Source organism: Chlorocebus sabaeus, chromosome 7 (genome assembly GCF_047675955.1).
Source record: "Chlorocebus sabaeus isolate Y175 chromosome 7, mChlSab1.0.hap1, whole genome shotgun sequence".
Classification (NCBI taxonomy): Eukaryota; Metazoa; Chordata; class Mammalia; order Primates; family Cercopithecidae; genus Chlorocebus; species Chlorocebus sabaeus.
The window spans coordinates 90,424,560-90,447,402 of NC_132910.1; the positions used below are offsets into that span (position 1 = coordinate 90,424,560).

Below are 22,843 nucleotides of genomic sequence, written 5' to 3' on the forward strand. Positions count from 1 at the left end.
CTGGGATTATAGGCGTGAGCCACTGTGCCTGGCCTAATATTAAAGGAGCACTTGCTGTTACTGAAAACCTAAGAAAAAGTGTTTATTATTTTCCAGGAAACGAGATATCAATTACTTCAGCTTCGACCTGCACAGAGAGCGTCATGGATTGGTTATGCTATTGCTTACCATTTATTAGAAGATTATGAAATGGCAGCAAAGATTTTAGAAGAATTTAGGAAAACACAACAGGTAATAATAACTAGAAGCCATTTTACTAAGTCTGATTCTAAGTATAACTGAAAAAAAAAAGGGCATTGTCTGGCTTACTTTTAATTTTGAAATAGTTTCAAACTTAAAGAAAAGTTGCAAGAATAGCACGAAGAACTCTACATAGGGGTTCATTCATACTAAACTAATTGTTAATATTTGGTGCATTTACTTTAAAAATCTGTGTATCTATTTATCTATTTTAATTTTCTTCCTTAAACGTTTGAGAGTAATTGAAGACATCATGCTCCTTTACCCCTAAATGCTTTAGTGTGTATTTTCTAAAAATAACTGTATAGTTGTCAGTTCTCTAGATAGTATTATATGGATAGATTATAAAAATTAGGAAATTTAACATTGATAGACTGTTATCCCCAGCCCATATTCAAAATTTACTAATTGTCCTAGTTATAGCCTTTCTAGTAATTTAATTTCATTGCAGGATCCAATTAAGAATCATACCTTACATTTAGTTATCATTTCTCTTCAGCCTCTTTTAATCTGAAACAGTTTTGAAAACTTCCTTTGTGTATTATGACATAGACATTTCTGAAGAAGGCTGTGCTTTTGTAGGATGTCCCTCAGTTTGGATTTTTCTGATGGTTCCTCATTGTTAGATAGAGTTTTGTAATTTTGGCAGGAAACCACATAAATGATGTTGGGTCCTTCTCAGTTCATTACATCAAGAGGCACATGCCATCAGTTTGTTCCATTTGATTACATGGTGAAAGTTGTATTTGCAACTGTAAACTTATTTTTCTCTCTTTGTGTTTAATATGCAATTTGAGACTGAAGAGTCTGTTGCTCATCAAACTTTCGCCCTCTAGTTTTAGCATTCATTGATTATGATTCTTGTGTGTATCAACTATTACTATGATAGTTGCAAATGGTGATTCTCTTAACTCTTGTCATTCCTTGTAGGTTTATTATTTGGCATTCTACTGCTGAGTAAGAGCTTTCCCTTCTTCCCCATGTTTATTGTATGTAAGGACTTGTGGATTATTATTTTGTTCAACCTGTTATATCCTAATATTGTCATTATTTACTTAGTTGCTCCATAGACAGATACTTAAGAATATTTTTGAAATTAGTTTTTTCAACCAGATGTTATCCTTTGACTTCTTACATGTTTTTGAGTATTGTGAACAATTTTCTGATGTGAAAATAAAATTCTTACTGTCAGTATTCCTTATATTCATATGCAGACATCCCCTGATAAGGTGGATTATGAATATAGTGAACTACTCTTATATCAGAATCAAGTTCTTCGGGAAGCAGGTCTCTATAGAGAAGCTTTGGAACATCTTTGTACCTATGAAAAGCAGATTTGTGATAAACTTGCTGTAGAAGAAACCAAAGGTATTTTTAAAACAATGTCATTAATTCTAATATTGAAATATGACAGAGAGCAAGGCTGAAAAATCTAGTTGCTGCTGACAATTTCATATAATTCAGCTTTTTGATGATAGAAAATCTATTTCTTACTCATATACTTTGAATAATTTGTAATGTGGGAAAATGTACATTGAAACAATATTGTAGATAGAGGAGAAAGTTGATTGTGAACAATAAAAAGTAGTTGAATGAAATGACTGATAACATTCTTTAAAATATCTTTGTATGAAAAATATTATGGAATTTAATCAAAACATAAGAGACAATTAGTTTTATAAGACAGGATTACATTTCTTAGAAATAGTTTATTAATTACAGTGTATGTAGTGTGTGCCAGATTTATTGATAATAATGTATATTGATGAATCAGTCTTTACTAAAATACATATAGGATATTTCTGAGAGTCTTTATGGTTAATCTGAATGTCTTCGATGACATAGAAAGAATATGAATTCTGGAAGAAAGGGAGAGCAGAGATTTGGGTTCATAATGTGTAGATTGTGATAGAAGGGTTAGATTCCACTCAGCAGAGGGCTGAGAAAAACGAGTCTTAACAGTTTCAGAAGTTGAGGGTGTGATTATAGAAAATGAAAGAAGAATAACAAGTAATGAAAGGACAAGTGAGTTTTTAAAAAAATTACCTTCTGAAATGCTGCTTTGTCCTTGCTAGTCTAGGGAACTGAAGTTTGCTGGTTTCAAATTCCCTTGGTTCACCTTGAGGTTGAACACTGGAAAAGTTTAGTATACATCCATGTGCATAATAGGTATAGCCATTGTTTGCCAGATGAACTTTCATCAGAGGATATTGCTACTGACAAGAACAACTGGAAGTCTAAGGCTTCTTTAGGGAGCTCTCTTGTGAACTGCAGATCCAAGACAAACTTCTTTCATTTGGAGTAGTCATTCTTTAGTAGTCTGTTAATCATAAAGGAAGGAAATTTCTGACTTACTGGAAAGATTACAAGTCTGGAAAAAACTTGCCTCATTGGCCACTAAGTAGCTCTGTGACCAGGGTCAAGGCTTGGGCCTCAAGTTTCTTTATGGAAATAAATGACAGATTGTTTCATTTGATCCCTTTGATAACTGTATTAATGAGGAAGAATGGCAGATAGGTCAAATTAGATAAAGGACTCACAACTGACCAGTGGATTTTTAGCAATTTAGAAGTCATTGGTGACCTTAACAAAAGCACTTTCTAAGCCTCTAGAAGAAGGATGGTAAAAGCCCAAACATCAAGTCTATTTAAAAGAGATTGAGAGTAGAGGAACTGAAGATAGGAAGCATACATGACTCAGTTGAGGAGTTTTGCTGTAAAGGAAACAAATGGGGGTGCTGGTAGATGAAATGGGATGCAGGCTCAAAAGAAGTTTTTTTTGTTTGTTTGTTTTTTTCATAATGTGTATTTGTGCTAACGGGAGTGATCCAATAGAGATAGAATATTTGATACAGTAGAGAGGATGTCATGTGGTAGATTGATGTCATGTGAAGGATTAATCTTAGGTAAGAACATGAATAGTTCATCCACATCAACAAGTGGTGGTGGAGTATAAGTGGCGGGCAAGTAAATGTGTAGATGTAATGGGTATTTTGGAGTTCCTTCTAATTGCTTCCATTTTCTACATGACATGAGAAATAAGGCTATCAGCTCATTCCACAAAATATGTATTGAATACCTACTTTGAGTTAGGTAATGGGACAGGGTATATAAAGAGAATAGAAGGGAAGTGAGGGTAGAATCAATCTTTGGAAGTTCTAGCGATCTTTAGAAATTCAAGGCAGTGTTGTTGGTAGGGATAGTTGGGGAGAAGATAAGATGGTCAGGATCACTCAGGAACAACTTAGAGTGGATGAATGGGCACAGTTAGGCAAAAAAAAAATTTTGTTTTTTTTGAGACGGAGTTTCACTCTTGTTTCCCAGGCTGGAGTGCAATGGCACGATCTCGGCTCACCGCAACCTCCGCCTCCTGGATTCAAGCGATTCTCATGCCTCAGCTCCCGAGTCGCTGGGATTAGAGGCATGCGCCCCCATGCCTGGCTAATTTTGTATTTTCAGTAGAGATGGGGTTTCTCCATATTGGTCAGGCTGCTCTTGAACTTCCAACCTCAGATGATCTGCCCACCTCAGCCTCCCAAAGTGCTGGGATTACAGGTGTGAGCCACCGCGCCCAGCCAAGGCAAAATTTTTAATTGTTTATTCTTATACCACCAGTTCCTCCTGCTCAGAAAAGGTAGAAGACAGAGGGAAGGAAGAGAGGATGGGTGTAGTGTAGAGGGGAGTAAAGGTGCAGGTTATTTTTATTTTTTATTTTAGAGGTGAGGTCTTGCTGTGTTGCCCAGGCTGGACTTGAACAAGGCTCGAATGATCCTCCCCCCAAACCCCATCCCCAGCCTCCTACTGCAGGTGCAAGCCATCGTACTCAGCTGCAGGTTATTTTTAGTGTTTTTGATGAAGTTGACTTTTGGTTAGTATAGTGCAGGCTTTGTTAACCTCGGTACTGTTGACATTTTGGGCCTGAGTTGTTGAGGGTGAAGATGTCTTCTGTGCATTGTAGGATGTTTAGTAGCGCTCCTAGCTTATACCCGTTAGATGCCAGTAGTACTCAACACCCTTACTGAGACAAACAAAATGTCTTCAGACATTGCTAAATGTTGGTAAAACTGCCCCTGGTTGAGAACCACTGGTACAGATACTAAGCATATGGGCTTGTAAGGCATGGTGGCTCATGTCTGTAATCCCAGCACTTTGGGAGACTGAGACCAGAGGATCACTTGAGCCCAGGAGTTCGAGACCAGCCTGGGCAACATAAGGAAGCCTCATCTCTACAAAAAATAAAAATAAAAAATTAGCTGGATGTGTTGGCATACATCTGTAGTCCCAGCTATTCAGGAGGCTGCGGTAGGTGGAAGGATTGCTTATGCCCAAGTGGTTGAGGCTGCAGTGAGCCAGGGTTGCACCACTGCACTCCAGTCTGGGTGACAGAATGAGATCCTGTCTTCAAGAAGAAAGAATGAATGTATATCTGCTCTTTCAGATAAATTGCTTGGATTCAAATCCTAACTCTATCACTATCTGCAAGACTCTTAGGAAGTTTACTTAAGTCCTCTAAGTTTTAAAGTGATGAAAGTAATAGTAATCTATCTCATAGAGTTCTGAGGATTGAATTAGTTAATGCATGTGAAATGTTTAAAAGTCACTGGTGGCCAGGCACGGTGACTCACAACTATAATCCCAGCACTTTGGGAGGCCAAGGTGGGTGGATCACTTGAGTCTAGGAGCTCAAGACCAGCCTGGACAACATGGCAAAAAACCATCTCTACAAAACATACAAAAATTAGCCAGGCGTGGTGGCACATTCCTGTAGTTCCAGCTACTAGGGAGGCTGAGGTGGTAGGATCGCTTTAGGAGGCCAAGGCTGCAGTGAGCCATGATCGATTGCACCACTGCACTCCAGCTAGGGTGGCAGAGAGAGACTGTGTCACAAAGAAAAAAAAGTCATGGGCACATGGTAAGTACTCAATAAGTGTTCATTTTTATTATCAAATGAGAGCGAAAGATGCAACAGAGAGTGAAGGATGCAAGGGTGAAATAGTGGCTTAAAAATAATACCTTGGATGAAGGGAAGCACATTAAGGATAGAGAAAAGGAATCCTGAATATTTGAAGCTTATATGGCTTTGGAGCTCATATATAATAGTGAAACCACTGTCTCTGTTCATCTGGTTTGTTTCCTTCCGTGAGAATGTGTGGAGCAAGTAAACAGTTGGGCTTTAAAATTAGTAAACAAAAGAGTCTAGGTTTTAAGATTGATTTTTGATAATTGGGGCTGCTAATATCATTCAGGGATGTGATGGGTCATGCAGCCCAGGGAAGGCAAACAGTGAGTTGGCAAGTTGCTGTTAGGCTGATAGTTTTTTCTCTGAAGTTGAATAGTAGGATTAGTGAGACAAAAAGAAAGAAAAGCAATTAAGCTTAAAATAGGGTGCGTATTTGCTTCTTGGAAGACATTAAAAGGTAAAGTCTAGGTGGTTTTGAATGTGACCAGATTAAGGACTGCTACGGCAAAATTGTTTTGTAGCTGATTAAGGGATCATAAGGTTAGGATATTGGATTGAGTCATTAATTTGGATGCTGAAGTTGTTCCATATGGTATCAGGAATAATTGAGCAGTAGAAGATGGCTTGGTGACGGTGTGTTCAGTGAATGTGAGAAATTGGCCTGGCGTTGGACAGATTTTCTGAATAAATTGAGGATGTGAAGAGGATGGCATTTCTAAATAATGTGAATTTCAAAAAAGGAAGGAGACGATAAAATAACTTGGTAAATGATCTTAAGGGAACTGGGAACTCAGGAGGATACCAGGTCCATCTACTTAGCAGCATTGATTTATAATAAGATTTTAAGAGAACATTTGAGGAAAAGTTAAAATTCTAATTAGAAGGTTTTCTCAGATATTTAATTTTTGTTTCTATTTTTAATCAGGGGAACTTCTGTTGCAACTATGTCGTTTGGAAGATGCTGCAGATGTTTACAGAGGATTGCAAGAGAGAAATCCTGAAAACTGGGCCTATTACAAAGGCTTGGAAAAAGCACTTAAGCCAGGTAGTATTGTTTAAAACTTACAAAGTTTTATTGTTTCTTTTGTTAATATATATTTTATTTACTCATTGAAAAGTACAACTAGAATAATAGTGGTTAAGAATTAATTCAAAATCTGAATACAGGCCAGGCGCAGTGGCTCCTGCCTGTAATCCCAGCACTTTGGGAGGCCGAGGTGGATGGATTGCCTGAGCTCAGGAGTTCGAGACCAGCCTGGTCAACATGGTGAAACCCCGTCTCTACTAAAATACAAAAAATTAGGCTGGCGTGGTGACATGTGCCTGTAGTCTCAGCTACTTGGGAGGCCGAGGCACGAGAACTGCTTGAACCCAGGAGGCGGAGGTTGCAGTGAGCCAACATAATGCCACTGCATTCCAGCCTGGGCAACAGAGCGAGACTGTGTCTCAAAAAAAAAAAAAAAAAGTCTGAATACAAAAGTACACTTGCAAACTTCTATTTAATATGACAGATTGAGCATGTTCTGAAACCTTTCTTCTACAGATTTATAGAATGGTTGAGAAAATAATTTAGCAGCAACTTTAGAAAAAAATTCACAAATGCATAGTAGCATCAAAAACATGAAAGGAGGCCAAGTGTAGGGGCTCACACTTATGATCACAGCACTTTGGGAGGCCGAGGTGGGAGGATTGCTTGAGCCCAGGAGTTTGAGCTCAGCATGGGCAACATGGTGTGAGACTCTGTCTCTTAAATTAAAGAAACTTTCCATGGACAGAAATGGAGATATATTCTTAAAAGCAAGAATAAGCTCTGTGGTAAGCTGTGGCTGCATCAAAGTGACTTGCCAGGGTCACGCAAATGTAGCCAGGCTGAATGAGCATCACTGTTCCTTTGTGGGAAGAGGGGTTAAATTTCTGTCAGTCAAACTTGGATTCAGACTCTCTGTGCTCCCCCAGTCACTCTGTCCCATAAATGGGATCCACTTTTGGCAATAGGCCCAGAAACAAATAGGCAGGATCCTCAGCAGAGGTGATCTGATTTGTTTCCTTCAAGGCTGGTTGTGAGCCATTGAAATATATAAGAGAAACCTCTTGTTGCAGATTACTTTGTAACAAAGATTCTCAGATTGTTTTAGGAACACCAGCAAGGAATGGTAATCACCACTGTCTGCAAAAGGAAGAGTAGAGATGATGGAGGAATCTAAGATAGAGGTAATTGCTGCCCTGAAACATGAATAGTTAGGAGTAGTACCAATTAGGAATCTGAAATGAAAAACCTACTTACTGAAATAAAAATTTTAATAGAATGGAAGAGAAGCCACGACCAAAATCAGAGGAGAGGAGTTAGAGGGGAAAAGCTAAGGAGAATGGTAGGAGAAGCAGCAAAATATGGAAACATCATAACCGAGGCTTTTTCAGAACTAAAGAAGTTCTCAGGTTTTAAAAGCCTACCTAAAGCAGAACAGGATAAAGATAATTATGTACTTAAGATAAAAAAAATTGAAAAGAAATAGTCTAAAATAATTGTTGAAATAGTAGGTATAAGATTACGAATAATTCCAGTTTTCTTTTAAATATTAAAATTTTAATATATTTTGAGAAGTTCGTAATTTTCCAGAAAAAAAAATGCAGTTTATAATTACATATAACAAAGAATTTTTCTTTGTCTGCAGCTAATATGTTAGAACGGCTGAAAATTTACGAGGAGGCCTGGACTAAATATCCCAGGGGACTGGTGCCAAGAAGGCTGCCATTAAACTTTTTATCTGGTAGGTGAGAATAATTTCAAAGGAATAAAAATGCTTTTATGATTTAAAGTTTCTTTTCTTGGTTTTAAGTATGAGTATGCATATTAAGTTTAAGCTATACATTGTTAGAGTTGTCTAACAACTCTACTAAATGTAAGTTGGTAAATGTAAGTAAATACTTTGGTAAATGTAAGTAATTATTTGATAAATATAAGCCAAAAGGATTTTTCTCTTCCAAGGTGAGAAGTTTAAAGAATGTTTGGATAAGTTCCTAAGGATGAATTTCAGCAAGGGTTGCCCACCAGTCTTCAATACTTTAAGATCATTATACAAAGACAAAGAAAAGGTAAAGTGTAATATGATATTTTCTTTTGGCTACCATTTCTTTGCTCGGTATTTGGAATTATTGATTCTCGATTATCTGTGCACAGTAGTACATGTTTCGTGAATCTCGTGTCAGTCTTCCCAGTTTGCAATTTAAATGCTTCCGATTCCTCTTTTTTCCATTTCATCCTCTTTTTTTTTTCTTTAGACCAGTGACTTATTCCTTATTTGTTTTCTGTTTCCTTTCTGCTATAAACTTTTAATGAGTCACTGTAGGTTATGAAAAGTTGATAAGGTAATGATTTCTTCACCATTTTCTTTAATCCTGTTCATAGTCAGAAGCCAGAGTTTTTTTTTTTTTTAAAGTTTTAGCTTAGTCATCTTTCTCCATTTTAAATTTGATAGACAAAAAGTTCTGTTCAGAAGAGTTTTTTCTGATGTTCTAGTAAGTCAGCTTACTCTTTCAGCTACATGTTAATAATATTCAGAATGCTTATTTAGAGGTTATTTTAACTTTTTTCTGTTTTGAGACTGAGTCTTGCTCTGTCACCCAATCTGGAGTGCAGTGGCGTGACCTCGGCCCACTGCAACCTCTGCCTCCTGGATTCAAGCAATTCTTGTGCCTCAGCCTCCCAACTAGCTGGAATCACAGGCGTGTACTACCATGCCTGGCTAATTTTTGTATTTTTAATGGAGACAGGGTTTCACCATGTTGGCCGGCTCCTGACCTCAAATGATCTGCCCACCTCGGCCTCCCAAAGTGCTGGGATTACGAGCGTGAGCCACCGTGCTCGGCCAAGGGTATTTTAATCTTAATTTAGACTATTTTGCTTATAAGTACAGTGTCATCAATACATATTGGTTGGATTCTAAAAAATCAGTTACATTGAAGAGTCAAAGATGGAACAAATGAGACATAAGAAACACTTTAACCAGAATTACATAATGTGCATGTATTTGCCAGTCTTTTGTTGGAGACTCAATGTATGGGCCTTTTTTATTGCTCTTTCACTTTTTTTTTCTTGCATAAATCACATCCATAAAATATCTTTTTTTTTTTTTTTTTTTTGAGACAGAGTTTTGCTCTTGTAGCCCAGGCTGGAGTGCAATGGCGTGATCGCAGCTCACTGCAACCTCCGCCTCCTGGGTTCAGCTGATTCTCCTGCCTCAACCTCCCGAGTAGCTGGGATTACAGGCACGTGCCACCATACCAGGCTAATTTTTGTATTTTTAGTAGAGATGGGGTTTGACCATGTTGGCCAGACTGGTCTTGAACTCTTGACCTCAGGCGATCCACCCATCTTGGCCTCCCAAAGTGTTGGGATTACAGATGTGAGCCACCATGCGTGGCCAAGTAGGATCTTTTGTTTCCAGTTTTGAAAGAGTCAGACTTTGATGCTTATGAAGTGGTCTTATGTATAGAATCCTATATTTTTATGATTTTTTTCTACTTAAGGTATTTTTATTTAGACCTAAACTGGTTAAAAATACCTAACTTATCTTTTTAGTCTTTCCTTGGTATTCAACTTAGGGAACAGTCATTTTCATTCTCATATCTTAAGTTTACACCAACTAAATTCTGCCATTAGGATAATAAATGCAACTGATGCAAGGAGGTTTCAGAAAACAAAACAGTTTTAGTAGGCATGTAGCTCAACTTGTAGTAGGGAACATGGGTGCACCAGAATAACCTAGCTGCAGTTGTGAGTAGTCCTCACAATTTACTGAGGTTTTGGGGAGAGGTGTTATTAGTCTGTTGAGTCAGTTAAGTTTTGAGGTCATTCAACTTAACTGTGGATGGCCACTCATTCTCCTGGACCTCACAAACTCTCAAAGTATTTTTTGAGTTTTGCTAATGTTTTACCCTGGATTGTGAAATTGAAAGTTGATTACTGTCATCTACTTAGACAATTTCTCTTTTCACAGAGCATTTAATTCTTAAGTGCAAATGTTTATTGTGGGTGTTCATTTATACAAACTTTGATAAAAGAATCAAGATATAGATCATCCACAATATTGCCTGTTTTTATCCAACTCTTTTTCTGATTTCTGGTTCAGCTGAAAAGGAGTAACCAATAAGCTTTTACAAAATTACGTCTTAATGCACACCTGTGCAAAAGTATGATGTATTTTAAAATTTGTATCTAGAGGTTAACATATTTAATAAAGGAGAGTGTGTGTGTTGAAGTGTTTATTTAGTGTTTTAGTAGAAAATAACACATTTTGCGTAAGAATAGTAACTGTGTATTTTTTCTATTAAAGTGTGTTTGTGTGTTTGTACTCTAGGTGGCAATCATAGAAGAGTTAGTAGTAGGTTATGAAACTTCTCTAAAAAGCTGCCGGTTATTTAACCCCAATGGTAAGTCCTCAAGTTTTATGTTTTAAAAACATCTTGAAAATTTTAATACATTGTGAAATTCTTAATCAGAAGGTCAGTATTATTACTTAGGCAGGAAGCATAGTGCATTAAATTTTTTTCCCTTTAAGAGGGACATCTATTAATTTGCACATTGTGTGGTGATATTTGATTAGAAGAGAATTACATTATCTTTGTTTTTTGTGTTTTGGGTTTTTTTTTTGAGACGCGATCTTGCTCTGTTCCCCAGGTTGGAGTGCAGTGGTGTGAACACAGCTCACTGCAGCCTCGACCTCCTGGGCTCAGGCGATCCTCCTGCCTCTGCCCTCTGTGTAGCTGGGACCACAGGCATGCACCATCATGCCAGGCTAAGTTTTAAATTCTTTGTAGACATAGGGTCTCACTTTGTTGCCCAGGCTGGTCTCAAACTCCTGGGCTCAAGTGATCTTCTTGCATTGGCCTCTTAAAGTGTTGAGATTATAGGCATGGGCCACTGTGTCCCACCTCACATTAGTTTATTGAAAAGAATGTTATGTAAAAATTTAAAAACATCTACAAAACCAAATAATGATCCTCTCTTTACCCAGCACTCAGCTTCAATAATTTTTAATTCATGATTGAATTTATTTATAGCCTCTCCTACTTTTCTCGACTCTCATATTATTCTGAAGCAGATTCCAAACATCCCATCATTTTATCTATGGATATTTCAGTATGTCTAAAGAGAAGGACTTAACCTAAAATGTAACCTAATACCATTCTCATACCTGAAAATCAATACTTTTTTTTTTTTTTTGAAATGGAGTCTTGCTCTGTCGTACAGTGGCACGATCTCAGTTCACTGCAACCTCTGCCTCCCAGGTGCAAGTGATTCTTCTGCCTCAGCCTCCCGAGTAGCTGGGACAGGTGCCCGCCACCACGCCCGGCTAATTTTTGTATTTTTGGTAGAGACGGGGTCTCACCGTATTGGCCAGGCCAGGGTGGTCTCGAACTCCTGACCTCAAGTGATCTGCCTGCTTTGGCCTCCCAAAGTGCCGCGATTATAGGCATGAGCCACTGTGCCTGACAAAAATTAATACTTTCTTAATCATACCTACTCAGTCCATGTTCACATTTCCAGTTATGTTATAAATGTCAATTTTTTTTTTGCCTTTCTGTTTTTGAAGTTTGTTTGAATGAAGATCCAGATAAGATGTGTACTTTGAATTTGGTTGATGTATCTCTTAAACTCTTTTTATCTGTGGGTTTCTGTCCTATCCATTTTCCTGCAATTTATTTGTTGAAGAAATTTTTTTTTTTTCAGTTTTCCCAGTCTAGAGTTTGCTGATTGTACCCTATGTGTTGCTTAACACATTATTCCTTGCCCTCTGAATTTCCTATAAACTGGTAGTTCGATGTAGAAGATTGTTGCTAATATGACAGCCAGTAGCACAGTGGCTAATTAAAATTTTAAAAAATTAAATAAAATAAATTCCATTCCTCATATTAGTAGGCATACAGTGTTTGTTTGATATGTTAGCAACTGTTAAGAATTACTGACTGGTGATACTCTATAATTTGTTATTATTTTAAAAGAGAAAATTTTCTTCCTCTATTACCTGTTTACACAATGTTTCAGTTTGCATAGGAAAAGCATGTTAAATGGATTTTTTCTCCCCACTCCCTGCTTTTTAAAATTTCTTTACCAGTTCTCAAAATAATGAATTGTTGGTTCAATAGCATCCTTCAAAGACAGCAAATACATTTTTAAAAAGTATTATGAATTCATGGATTTAAGCATATTTGAATGTTGCATATTCAGCATGATATTAAAATATGTTATGAATATAATTACCAAATTCTAAATAACCACATTACAAATCTCAAATGGTCCTATTCTTTACATACCATAGTAGTAGTTGATAACTTCTTGGGTGTTAATAAGACAAGATATTCCAGTTTATCACTGCCACTGCAGATCTGGAATCAATTGTTTTTCCTAGGAGTTCTGGTTCCTGTAGTGGGAAAGCCCAGTATGGGACCCTGGGTGCATATTGCTATTGGGTTGGTCATTGTTTCTAGGTCTCAGATTAATTTAATAGTACTTTTTCCTATGATTTCATTGGTTAATCATCATAATGTTCCTTTGATTATCAGCATTTTCCTACATATTTTACAAATGTGGAAGAGGTTCAATGACATGCCCAAGAATATGCAGCACTTTTGTTGCAGATCTATCAGATGAGGAGTTGGTGAGTTCCACTCCTATTATTTGTCCACTGAGCCATCCTGCTTTCACTAGAAAAAATTTAAAAAAAAAGCAATCTATTGCTTTCTTTGAAAGCATGTATCAGTTCTCAGATTTTAGAAATTTGTATTTAAAAAGAATTTTTTAATGTGTGGGTTGTATATTTAACTTACACATTTTCTTGTGAGTATATTAAAATTAAATCATGAACTAAAATATAAAAATTTTTTTGCTTGTCATCCCATTTTTGGGGTATAGTTTTTATTTGACTTAAATTATGCATCTTTGCATATTTAGCATATTAAAATATATTAAGAATATAATCACCAAATTCAAAATAACCACATTACAAGTATATTTATATATAGTTTGGTGCATTAGCTAGAAACTCAATTAAACAGCCAGGGCTTTTTTTTTTTTTAACCTCATATGAATGGAGAACATTTTTAATTTTTCCCCCTTTGTAAATAACATCCTGATCAGTATGCTCTCATAGTTCTAGTACAGCTTGTCTCCCCTCTACCTGTTTCAGTTTTCTTTCTAGGTAGTTAGACCTTATTTATCTCCCATGTTTGTTCCGTGAAATTATTATATGCAAGGGATTGTGCTAGGGGTTGTAAGGATACAGAAAAGAAAATACAGACTTTTCCAAAGATCTTATAAACTTAGGGGGAGTTTTATAGCTAGATACATAAATAAACTCCTTTCATAGTACCTCCCTTATTAATAAACATAGGAACCATTTTGGGGGGTGCTCTTAATATATGTAATGCCTCACCTTGGTTTCTTTTCCCTCTCTCCCTCTTCTCCTAAGATGATGGAAAGGAGGAACCACCAACCACATTACTTTGGGTCCAGTACTACTTGGCACAACATTATGACAAAATTGGTCAGCCATCTATTGCTCTGGAGTACATAAATACTGCTATTGAAAGTACACCTACATTAATAGAACTGTTTCTCGTGAAAGCTAAAATCTATAAGGTAAAAATCTTTTGTTCTGTTTTCTTATGAGGTAATGGGACTTGTCATGAATTTTTTCTCTCTATTTTATACATTCTAAATGTAGGAAAAGTGACATTTGATAACTCAAAAAACACGAAATAACAAGTTTAGTACATTTCTCAGTCCAGTTACTTTGAGACTTGTCATGGTCATGCTAATTTGGTCATTTATCTATATCCGTATACACATGCATACTTACGTACATACAGTAATGTATATGTATTCACATGTATCTGGTAATTCTCTTGGGTTTGGAGAGTAAGAGTATATAGGTAATCCAAAAGAAATTTTGTTTGCTGTGAAATGTATATTTCTATTAACATTTGAGTATGGTAACATATCAGTATCTGGCAATGTTAATGAGGTGAAACTGTGAAGATTCTATTGTGAATTCTACAAGTTATCTCTTTTGACTTCTCAACTCCTGGGCCTTGCTTGAGAATTTTTAGTCATATATTTTAGCACCATCTTAAAGTAATGTTGGCTTTTCTCTGTCTTACTGAAAATAAAATTTAGTAATGAAAGCTCTTGAGGGACTGACAATAAACCAGTAATTTATTTAGCAAGAAAATAATGAAATTAAGTAATACTTAAGAAGTTTTTTTTTTTTGAGAGAGAGAGTCTTGCTGTATCACCCAGGCTAGAGTGCAGTAGCGCAATCTCAGCTCCCTGCAATGTCTGCCTCCCAGGTGAAGTGATTCTCATGCCTCAGCCTCCGGAGTGGTAGCTGGGATTATAGGCATGCACCACCATGCCCAGCTAATTTTTGTGTTATTTGTAGAGACGGAGTTTCGCCATGTTGGCTAGGCTGGTGTTGAACTCCCGGCCTAAAGTGATCCACCCGTTTTGGCCTCCCAAAGTGCTGAGATTATAGGCATGAGCCCCCGCATCTGGCTAAACAAGCACTTTTTATTTTTTATTTATTTATTCATTTATTATTAATTTTTTTATTTTTAGATTTTTTTAAAATTATACTTTAAGTTCTAGGGTACATATGCACAACGTGCAGGTTTGTTACATAGGTATACATGTGCCAAGAAGCACTTTTTAAAATTAGATTATGGCTCATTAGTTTTGAGGCTTTGCCAGATGGACTAGTTAGGTAACTTAGAATGAGAAACATTGGGGAATGTCTACTAATGGTCCTAATCAGTAATGTTTCCATGGTCCCTTTAGCGTAGAGATTTGGCCATGCCTTTTATGACTTTCACATTTAATTATGTTTTGACTTAAAGATTTATATTATTGGCTGGGAGCTATGGCTCATGTCTGTAATCCCAGCACTTTTGGAGGCCAAAGTGGGTGGATCACAAGGTCAGGAGTTCAAGACTAGCTTGGCCAAATATGGTGAAACCGCGTCTCTACTAAAAATACAAAAATTAGCTGGGTGTTGTGGCGCATGCCTGTAATCCCAGCTACTTGGTAGGCTGAGGCAGGAGAATTGCTTGAATCCGGAGGCGGAGGTTGCAGTGAGCCAAGATTGCGCCACTGCACTCCGGTCTGGGTGACAGAGTGAGACTCCCATCTCAAAAAAAAAAAAAAGGTTTCTAATATTATTTATTCTTTTTTATTGAGATGGAGTCTCACTGTCGCCCAGGCTAGAGTGCAGTGGCACAATCTCGGCTCACTGCAACCTGCACCTCCTGGGTTCAAGTGATTCTCCTGCCTCAGCCTTCCAAGTAGCTGGGATTACAGGCATGCACCACCACCCTTGGTTTACTTTTGTATTTTTAGTAGAGATGGGTTTTCACCATGTTGGCCAGGCTGGACTCAAATTCCTGATCTCAGGTGATCCACCCGCCTCGACCTCCCAAAGTGCTGGGATTATAGGAGCAAGCTACGGCCCCCAGCCTTATTTATTCTTTAACAATTATTTTTGAGTATTTTTACTATGTGCCAGGCAGTTTTAGGCAATGGCGATATTAACAGTAGACAAAACTATTAAAATAAGTCTTAACTGTCAGCTTAAATTCTAGAAGGCTGGAAAAAGGAATCAGAACTTATATTATGGAAGAATGCATTATTTTATATTGATTAACATCTGAGAGTCACAAGAATGCCTTTACTTTCATTTGTTTTTAAATTATTTATCAACAGATAATGAATTACCTGCACAGTAAACTTAGCATACTAACCGGTTTATTTTGCTTTTGTACCTTGTAAGCACGCTGGAAATATTAAAGAAGCTGCAAGGTGGATGGATGAGGCCCAGGCCTTAGACACAGCAGACAGATTTATCAACTCCAAATGTGCAAAATACATGCTAAAAGCCAACCTAATTAAAGAAGCTGAAGAAATGTGCTCAAAGTTTACAAGGGTTTGTACAGCTAGTGTTCTTAATTATGAATAAAGAAGACACGAGCCAGTTCATACTTGTGTACCATGCTTATTTTTCAAAGTTTATCTTTAATATTTTCGACACCAAAATAGCCAGGATTTTAATTAAATCGCTATATCAGAAGACACTGGAGTTGACATTGGTACAGAGGATTTTCCTTTTAGAGGGTTGTACAGTGGACTTTTAAACTGGTTTATATTGATGTATGTTCAGATGAATTTTTTAGGGGTCAAGGGAACTAATATTTATTGAATACCTGCTATGTGGTGGTGGTCTTTTTCTTGTACTAATCGCTACCCTCAGTTATGTAGACCTTTTGTTTAATCACTCGTGAAACTACAAATTATTTTTAGTGGTTAGAGAATTTCAGTTGCTTTCCCATGTTAACTGTTCTTTAAGAATGTTTAAAAAATTTTTTTTGAGAGTCCAAATCAGCGGAACATCTTTGTTTGTTTTTTAAAATTCTGTGGTAGAATGTCTTTGATAAAAAATGATCTTGAAAATATTTTATTTTTGTATAGGAAGGAACATCAGCGGTAGAGAATTTGAATGAAATGCAGTGCATGTGGTTCCAAACAGAATGTGCCCAGGCTTATAAAGCAATGAATAAATTTGGTGAAGCACTTAAGAAATGTCATGAGATTGAGAGAGTAAGTACCTTCTACATAAACATTTTCTCGTTTTATTCTGTTGATGGTTTTGGACAAATTTCATAGTTTTTTTCTCTTCTACCTCTTTATAATTCATAGTAGGTGCTTTTTTAAATCAGTATTCACTTTTTTCAGTTTTCATAATGGAAATATAGACTACATTTTCAGCCAGGGTCTCTGTTATCTTTCTGTAAGAATTCTTTTTTAAAAAAAAAAAAAAAAAAAAGCTTTTTTAAAAAACTTGATAGAAATTTTGTATCTTGGCTATGTTTTTATTGATTTTTGAACCTTTCAAATTGCTGCTGCTGCTTTAGTAGTACATACACAGCTGATTAAATTACTCCTAGGATCCTGTTCATTATAGAGTTTATTGATGATGCCACATACCCTTGGTAAGATATAAATGTTGAAGACTTTACACAGTATTTCTTGTATAGCATATGTGATTTCATGCTTTTTGATAAAATTGTTTTCTTAATCCTCTTCACTTCTGACTCATTTCCATGACTAGTGGTTGGTTTTTCTTTTTTGTGTTTTACAAAGATAAACATAGTTTATATAACTAATTTCACATTTGTAATATTGTCAAGTATAGAATACCAAAGCTTAGTTGAAATGCATCAAGTTCCTGATTGCTTGACTTACTTGCTAATTGATTTTTTTCCACATACCAGCATCACATTGCATAGGATTCAGATTTGTATCCTCAAAAAAAATTACCAAATACATATTGTAATCCTTTGCAAATTATTCTAAATATAAAAACTCAGTGTTTAACATGTGAATCTACTTTCTTGCACTACTATGTATGTTAATAAATTATGTTTGATGTTGTCACAACAGCTTTAAGTATAATTAAGGAAGGGATAATGAATAAATATAGTTTTAAAGCTTCCTTTTTCAACAAATGATTCAGTGCCTTCAGTATGCCATATCCTGTGCTAGACAATAGCTAACTGTATTTGCTTATTTGAAATGCAAAATATTCCTGTTGAATAATTGTAATTTTTTTTTTTTTAATTTTACTAGTTTTTTCATGCCAAAGTAACAAGTATTCCAAGCCTTCGATTTTATAGTTTTCTTAGCCATTGCTGTACTTCGGTATAATAATAAAAAGATAATTTTGTTAGCATTTTATAGAAATCACTGATGACCAGTTTGACTTTCATACATACTGTATGAGGAAGATTACCCTTAGATCATATGTGGACTTATTAAAACTAGAAGATGTACTTCGACAGCATCCATTTTACTTCAAGGCAGCAAGAATTGCTATAGAAATCTATTTGAAGCTTCATGACAACCCCCTTACAGATGAGAATAAAGAACACGAAGCTGATACAGGTATAATATTCAGAGTTCTTCTTGTGCTCTGGTGTGTCTGTGTATTTATGTTTTTCAGTAATATATATTTTTCTTGAGCACCACGTGGGAAGGTACTATACAGGGTTCTCTAAACAACAAAAGAAAAATGTTTACTTTTATGCTTCCAAAGTTAAACAAGAATTTAATTTGCAGTTATTCATTAGCATTTAAGAAGTTTGCATATTATGAGTTTTACATTTAATATCTGGTTTACCCAAAATTATAAATTGCTAACTATTTTACAGGTACTAGATTGCTAATTATATAATTAGTATTATAATTCTACATTAGTGTTGGCTATTAGTATTACTAGTTATTTTTTTGAAATGGATTCTCGCTCTGTTTCCCATGCTGGAGTGCAGTGCATGATCTCGGCTCACTGCAACCTCCCACGTTCAAGCGATTCTCCTGCTTCAGCCTCCCGAGTAGCTGGGATTACAGGTGCCCACCACCACGCCTGGCTAAGTTTGTGTTTTTAGTGGAGACAGGGTTTCACCATGTTGTCCAGGCTGGTCTCGAACCCCTGACCTCAAGTGATCCGCCCACCTCAGCCTCACAGAGTGCTGGGATTACAGGCATGAGCCACTGTTCCCGGCCTATTCCTTTTTTAATAGTAGTTTATAATTAACCTACTAAAAATGAATATTGCTTGAACATTAAAAACCAGCTTGGTATAAAGCTAGGAAAATTGCACAGTGACTTATCATTTGACCCATTTTTAATGTACTATTTTTATAGCAGGGTATCAGAATGACTAGGGAGAAGTCTTCCTTAGACAGTTATTTGGGGAAGAACCTGAGAATGAGTGATCTCATATGTAGAAAAATATAAATTTTGTGACTTACTCATGGCAAAAATGTTGTATAAAAACTGTGCTAGATTTTTTTTTTTCTTCTGAGCTTATTCCTTTTTTGAGGATATGATTGGCTAATTTCTGTATCCTTCCTTCTGCTAAAGAGCTTTTGAATTATTTTGCTAATTTGTCATTAATTTTTACTTCTTGTTGCCTACGGACAGTTCAGAAATTTCTAAGGTCACATACTGAGGCCTTTGTACAAATATCACTTGAATCTCTTTCTACCTGTTGGTGTTACTTCAACTTAAAAGAAAACACCAGTAAGAAGAATCTGCCGGACAATTTACAGTTGAAGTTGAGAGCTATGACCCTCTGGCTTCTTTTGTTTTTCTTTCTTTTTATTCTTCTGCCTCCTTCCTTCTCTTCTTCAAATTATACAAATAATACACAATTAACTTTTCAAAGCTGAGACTATTAATACAGAAATATACTTAGCAAATATGAAGATCCCCTTTCACTTTTCTCCCACCCATTATTCATTCCAGCAATTATCCCTGTGAAAGGACCAGTTCCCTTTATGCACAGCTACAGTTTCCAGAGTTCTGTGTGTACATATACACATGCATTTCAGGATGGTTCTTTGCAGGGTTTCTTGTTTATTTTTCTTTAGTCCACAATTGGGTTTATATCATACTCAGTGTTCTGCAATTTGGACTTTTTACTCCATTTAATAGTATTGCTCCATGTCTGCATATCATAATTATTATTTTCACTGTTAACATTTTAATGACTAGGAATCTATGTGAATTTTTTCACCATTATAGTACTATAGTAAATGTCCTTGTACATAATTATGTGCATATTTATTTAGCATGGATTATTAAAAGCGGAAATTGGTGGATTGAAAGGTATGAGAATTTGAGATAAAGGGTTCATCAGTTTTTATTACCACCAACATGGATGTTGAGATTTTCTTTTATTTTACATTATTGCCAGCTCTGAAAATTACTGTTCCTTTACATTTTTGTATGTTGGGCAAAATATCTAGTTTACAATTTATATATTTTGTTTGTTTGTTTTGTTTTGTTTGAGACAGGATCTCATACTATTGCCCAGTCTGGAGTCCACTAATGTGATCATAGCTCACTGAAGCCTTGAGCTCCTGGGCTCAGGCAATCCTCCCACCTCAGCCTTCTGAGTAGCTGGGACTACAGGTGCATGCCACTGCACCCAGCTAATTTATTTTTATAGAGACATGGTCTTGCCGTGTTGCCGAGGCTTGTCTTGAACCCCTTGGCTCAAGTGATTCTCCTGCCTTGGCCTCCCAAATTATTGGGATTATAGGCATAAGCCACTATGTTTGGCCAATTTCTAGATTTTTAATGGAGTGGATTATATATTTTCTTTTTTTCACTTAGGTTTTATCCTTTAAGAATAGTATCTTTCATTATATACAATTTTTAATTTTTAATACTTAGTCTTTTTTTGTGGCTTCTAGGTCTTGCTTAGAAAGGCTTTTTCTACTTAAAAATTTAAAATATATTTATGAATATCTTCTGTGTTTTTCTTCTAATACTTCTGCTTTGCAATTTTTAGATTTGGCTCTTTAAACATTTGGAGTTAATTTTTATATACTTTGTAAGGTGGAGGGTGGCTTTCCACCTCCTTTCTTCCCCAAAATAGACTGCTGACTCCTCAGTAATATTTATTGAATAGGTTTTTCTATTCCCCACTGATTTCAAATGCTACCTTTATCATAATAAATTCTGGAAAAATAATTTAGTAGGTCATAGGCATGGTTTCTTGGTCTAACATGATACGATTAAAACTACATGGTATTGACATCAGTACACAGATAGGTTTCTGTTGTTATGATCCATTTTTCTCAATCTAACACTGTCTTTAGAATTTTCGTGTTTTTACATGCAGATTTTTGCTTATGCATACATGGTAGAATTAGCTTGTCTTCCAGAAGGTTTCTGATATTAGGTTGATTCATTTTTCAGTTGATTTTTGAAAATTTTCTATGTAGGCCATTATGTTAATCTGTAAATGGCAGTAGTTTTATTTCTTTCAGTATTTACACCTTTCCCCCTTATGTCTTCTGGTCTGGTTAGAGTTGCTAAAACAGTGGTGATTAGTAGGAACAAAAGTGTACTTGCTGCCTTTTTTTCTATAGAGGTAGTACTTCTAATGCTTCATGATAAAGTTTAACATTTATTTTTGAGATGGAGTTTCACTCTTTTCACCCAGGCTGGAGTGCAGTACAATCTTGGCTCACTGCAACCTCCGCCTCCTGGTTTCAAGCAATTCTCCTGCCTCAGCCTCCTGAGTAGCTGAGATTACAGTCATGCGCCACCACTCCCGGCTAATTTTTGTATTTTTAGTAGAGACGGGGTTTCTCCATGTTGGTTGGGCTGGTCTCGAACTCCTGGTGATTCGCCCACCTCGGCCTCCCAAAGTGCTGGGATTATAGGTATGAGCCACCATGCCGACCTACATTTGGCTTTTTAATCATCTGGAGTTTAGTATAGCATAGAAGAAGCCTAGACTTTGGAGTCCAAGTGAAGTAGATTTACATCCTTGCTCTGCCTTTTACCATGACTGAGTTATTTTCCTCTGAAACCTCAGTTTTCTCATATGTAAAATAATATTATACTCTAATTCATGAGGTTGTTGAGGACATCAAATGAAATACAATGTATGGGGTATGGGCTGGGTGCAGTGGCACACACCTGTAATCCCAGCACTTTTGGAGGCCAAGGCAGGTGGATCATTTGAGTCTAGGAGTCCGAGACCAGCCTGGGCAACATGGTAAAACTCTGTCTCTACAAATACAAAAAAAAAACCCAGCCAACCAACCAACCAACCAACCAAACGAAACAGGCATGGTGGTGAGCACCTGCAGTTCTAGCTGCTTAGGAGGCAGGAGTGGAAGGATCATTTGAGCCCTGGAAGTCAGAGCTGCAGTGAACCATGTTCGCCACTATACTCCAGCCTGGGTGACAGAGTGAGATCCTGTCTCAAAGAAAAAAAGAAAGAAAGAAAAAATTCAAGGTATGCATTGTGTCTATCATGTAGCAAGGCTACAATTGGTAGCAATTATTTTACCAGTCGTTAAAAAGATCAGTGCTTATGTTGCCATCCATTTATAGTTTTGTGTTTCCAGAATGTAATTTTTTGGTCTCTATTAGAATTTTTTTGTTTTTTGCTTTTTGTTTTTAGTATTATGGGATTCTTCGCTAGGAAAAAGATAAATAATGCATTTGTTTTCGTTGGCTATATGTTATCTATTGCTGCATCATAAATTAATCCCTAAATTTAGCAGCTTAAAATAACCCTTTTTTTGGGTCAGGAATTCAGAAGTGTCTACGTCACTGACTCAGGGTCTCTCATGAAGTTGTCGTTGAGATTTTAGATGGACCTACCATCACTGGAAGGCTTGGCTAGGACTGAAGGGATCCATTTCCTAGATGATTTACTCAACCTGTCTGTTGGCATGAGACCTTAGTTCTTAGTCTCTCTGTAGAGTTTCTAGTTTCTGAAGACATGGTAGCTAATGATGACAGAGAAAGGCAGAAGCTACAACACCTTTTTAATGTTCTGTTCACCTGATATCACGCCATTACGTCCTTCATATTCTAATTGGTCAGAAGAGAGTCACCAAGCACAACCTATTTGAGGGGAGTAGAATGGAAGAATTTGTAGACATAATTTTAACTGTCGTTGTCTGCATTTTGGTTACATTATTGTTTTGGGTTTTTTGTTTGTTTGTTTGTTTTTAATTTTAAGACAGGGTCTCACTCTGTCTTCCAGGCTAGAGTGCAGAGACTCAG

At 36.5% G+C, this 22,843-nt stretch overlaps 1 protein-coding gene across 4 annotated transcripts in view; it reads left to right on the forward strand.

Moving 5' to 3' along the window:
* Positions 1-22,843, forward strand: part of NAA15 (N-alpha-acetyltransferase 15, NatA auxiliary subunit) — a 90,818-nt gene that overhangs the window by 43,450 nt on the left and 24,525 nt on the right. For all 4 annotated transcript variants that reach the window (XM_007999827.3, XM_007999828.3, XM_007999830.3 and 1 more), the window contains exons 5-14: positions 97-231; positions 1,455-1,608; positions 6,125-6,244; positions 7,872-7,967; positions 8,186-8,292; positions 10,557-10,629; positions 13,668-13,837; positions 16,023-16,175; positions 16,718-16,846; positions 17,977-18,190. In XM_007999827.3, coding sequence (XP_007998018.1) covers positions 97-231; positions 1,455-1,608; positions 6,125-6,244; positions 7,872-7,967; positions 8,186-8,292; positions 10,557-10,629; positions 13,668-13,837; positions 16,023-16,175; positions 16,718-16,846; positions 17,977-18,190 — 1,351 coding nt within the window. The remainder of the gene's footprint in view (positions 1-96; positions 232-1,454; positions 1,609-6,124; positions 6,245-7,871; positions 7,968-8,185; positions 8,293-10,556; positions 10,630-13,667; positions 13,838-16,022; positions 16,176-16,717; positions 16,847-17,976; positions 18,191-22,843) is intronic.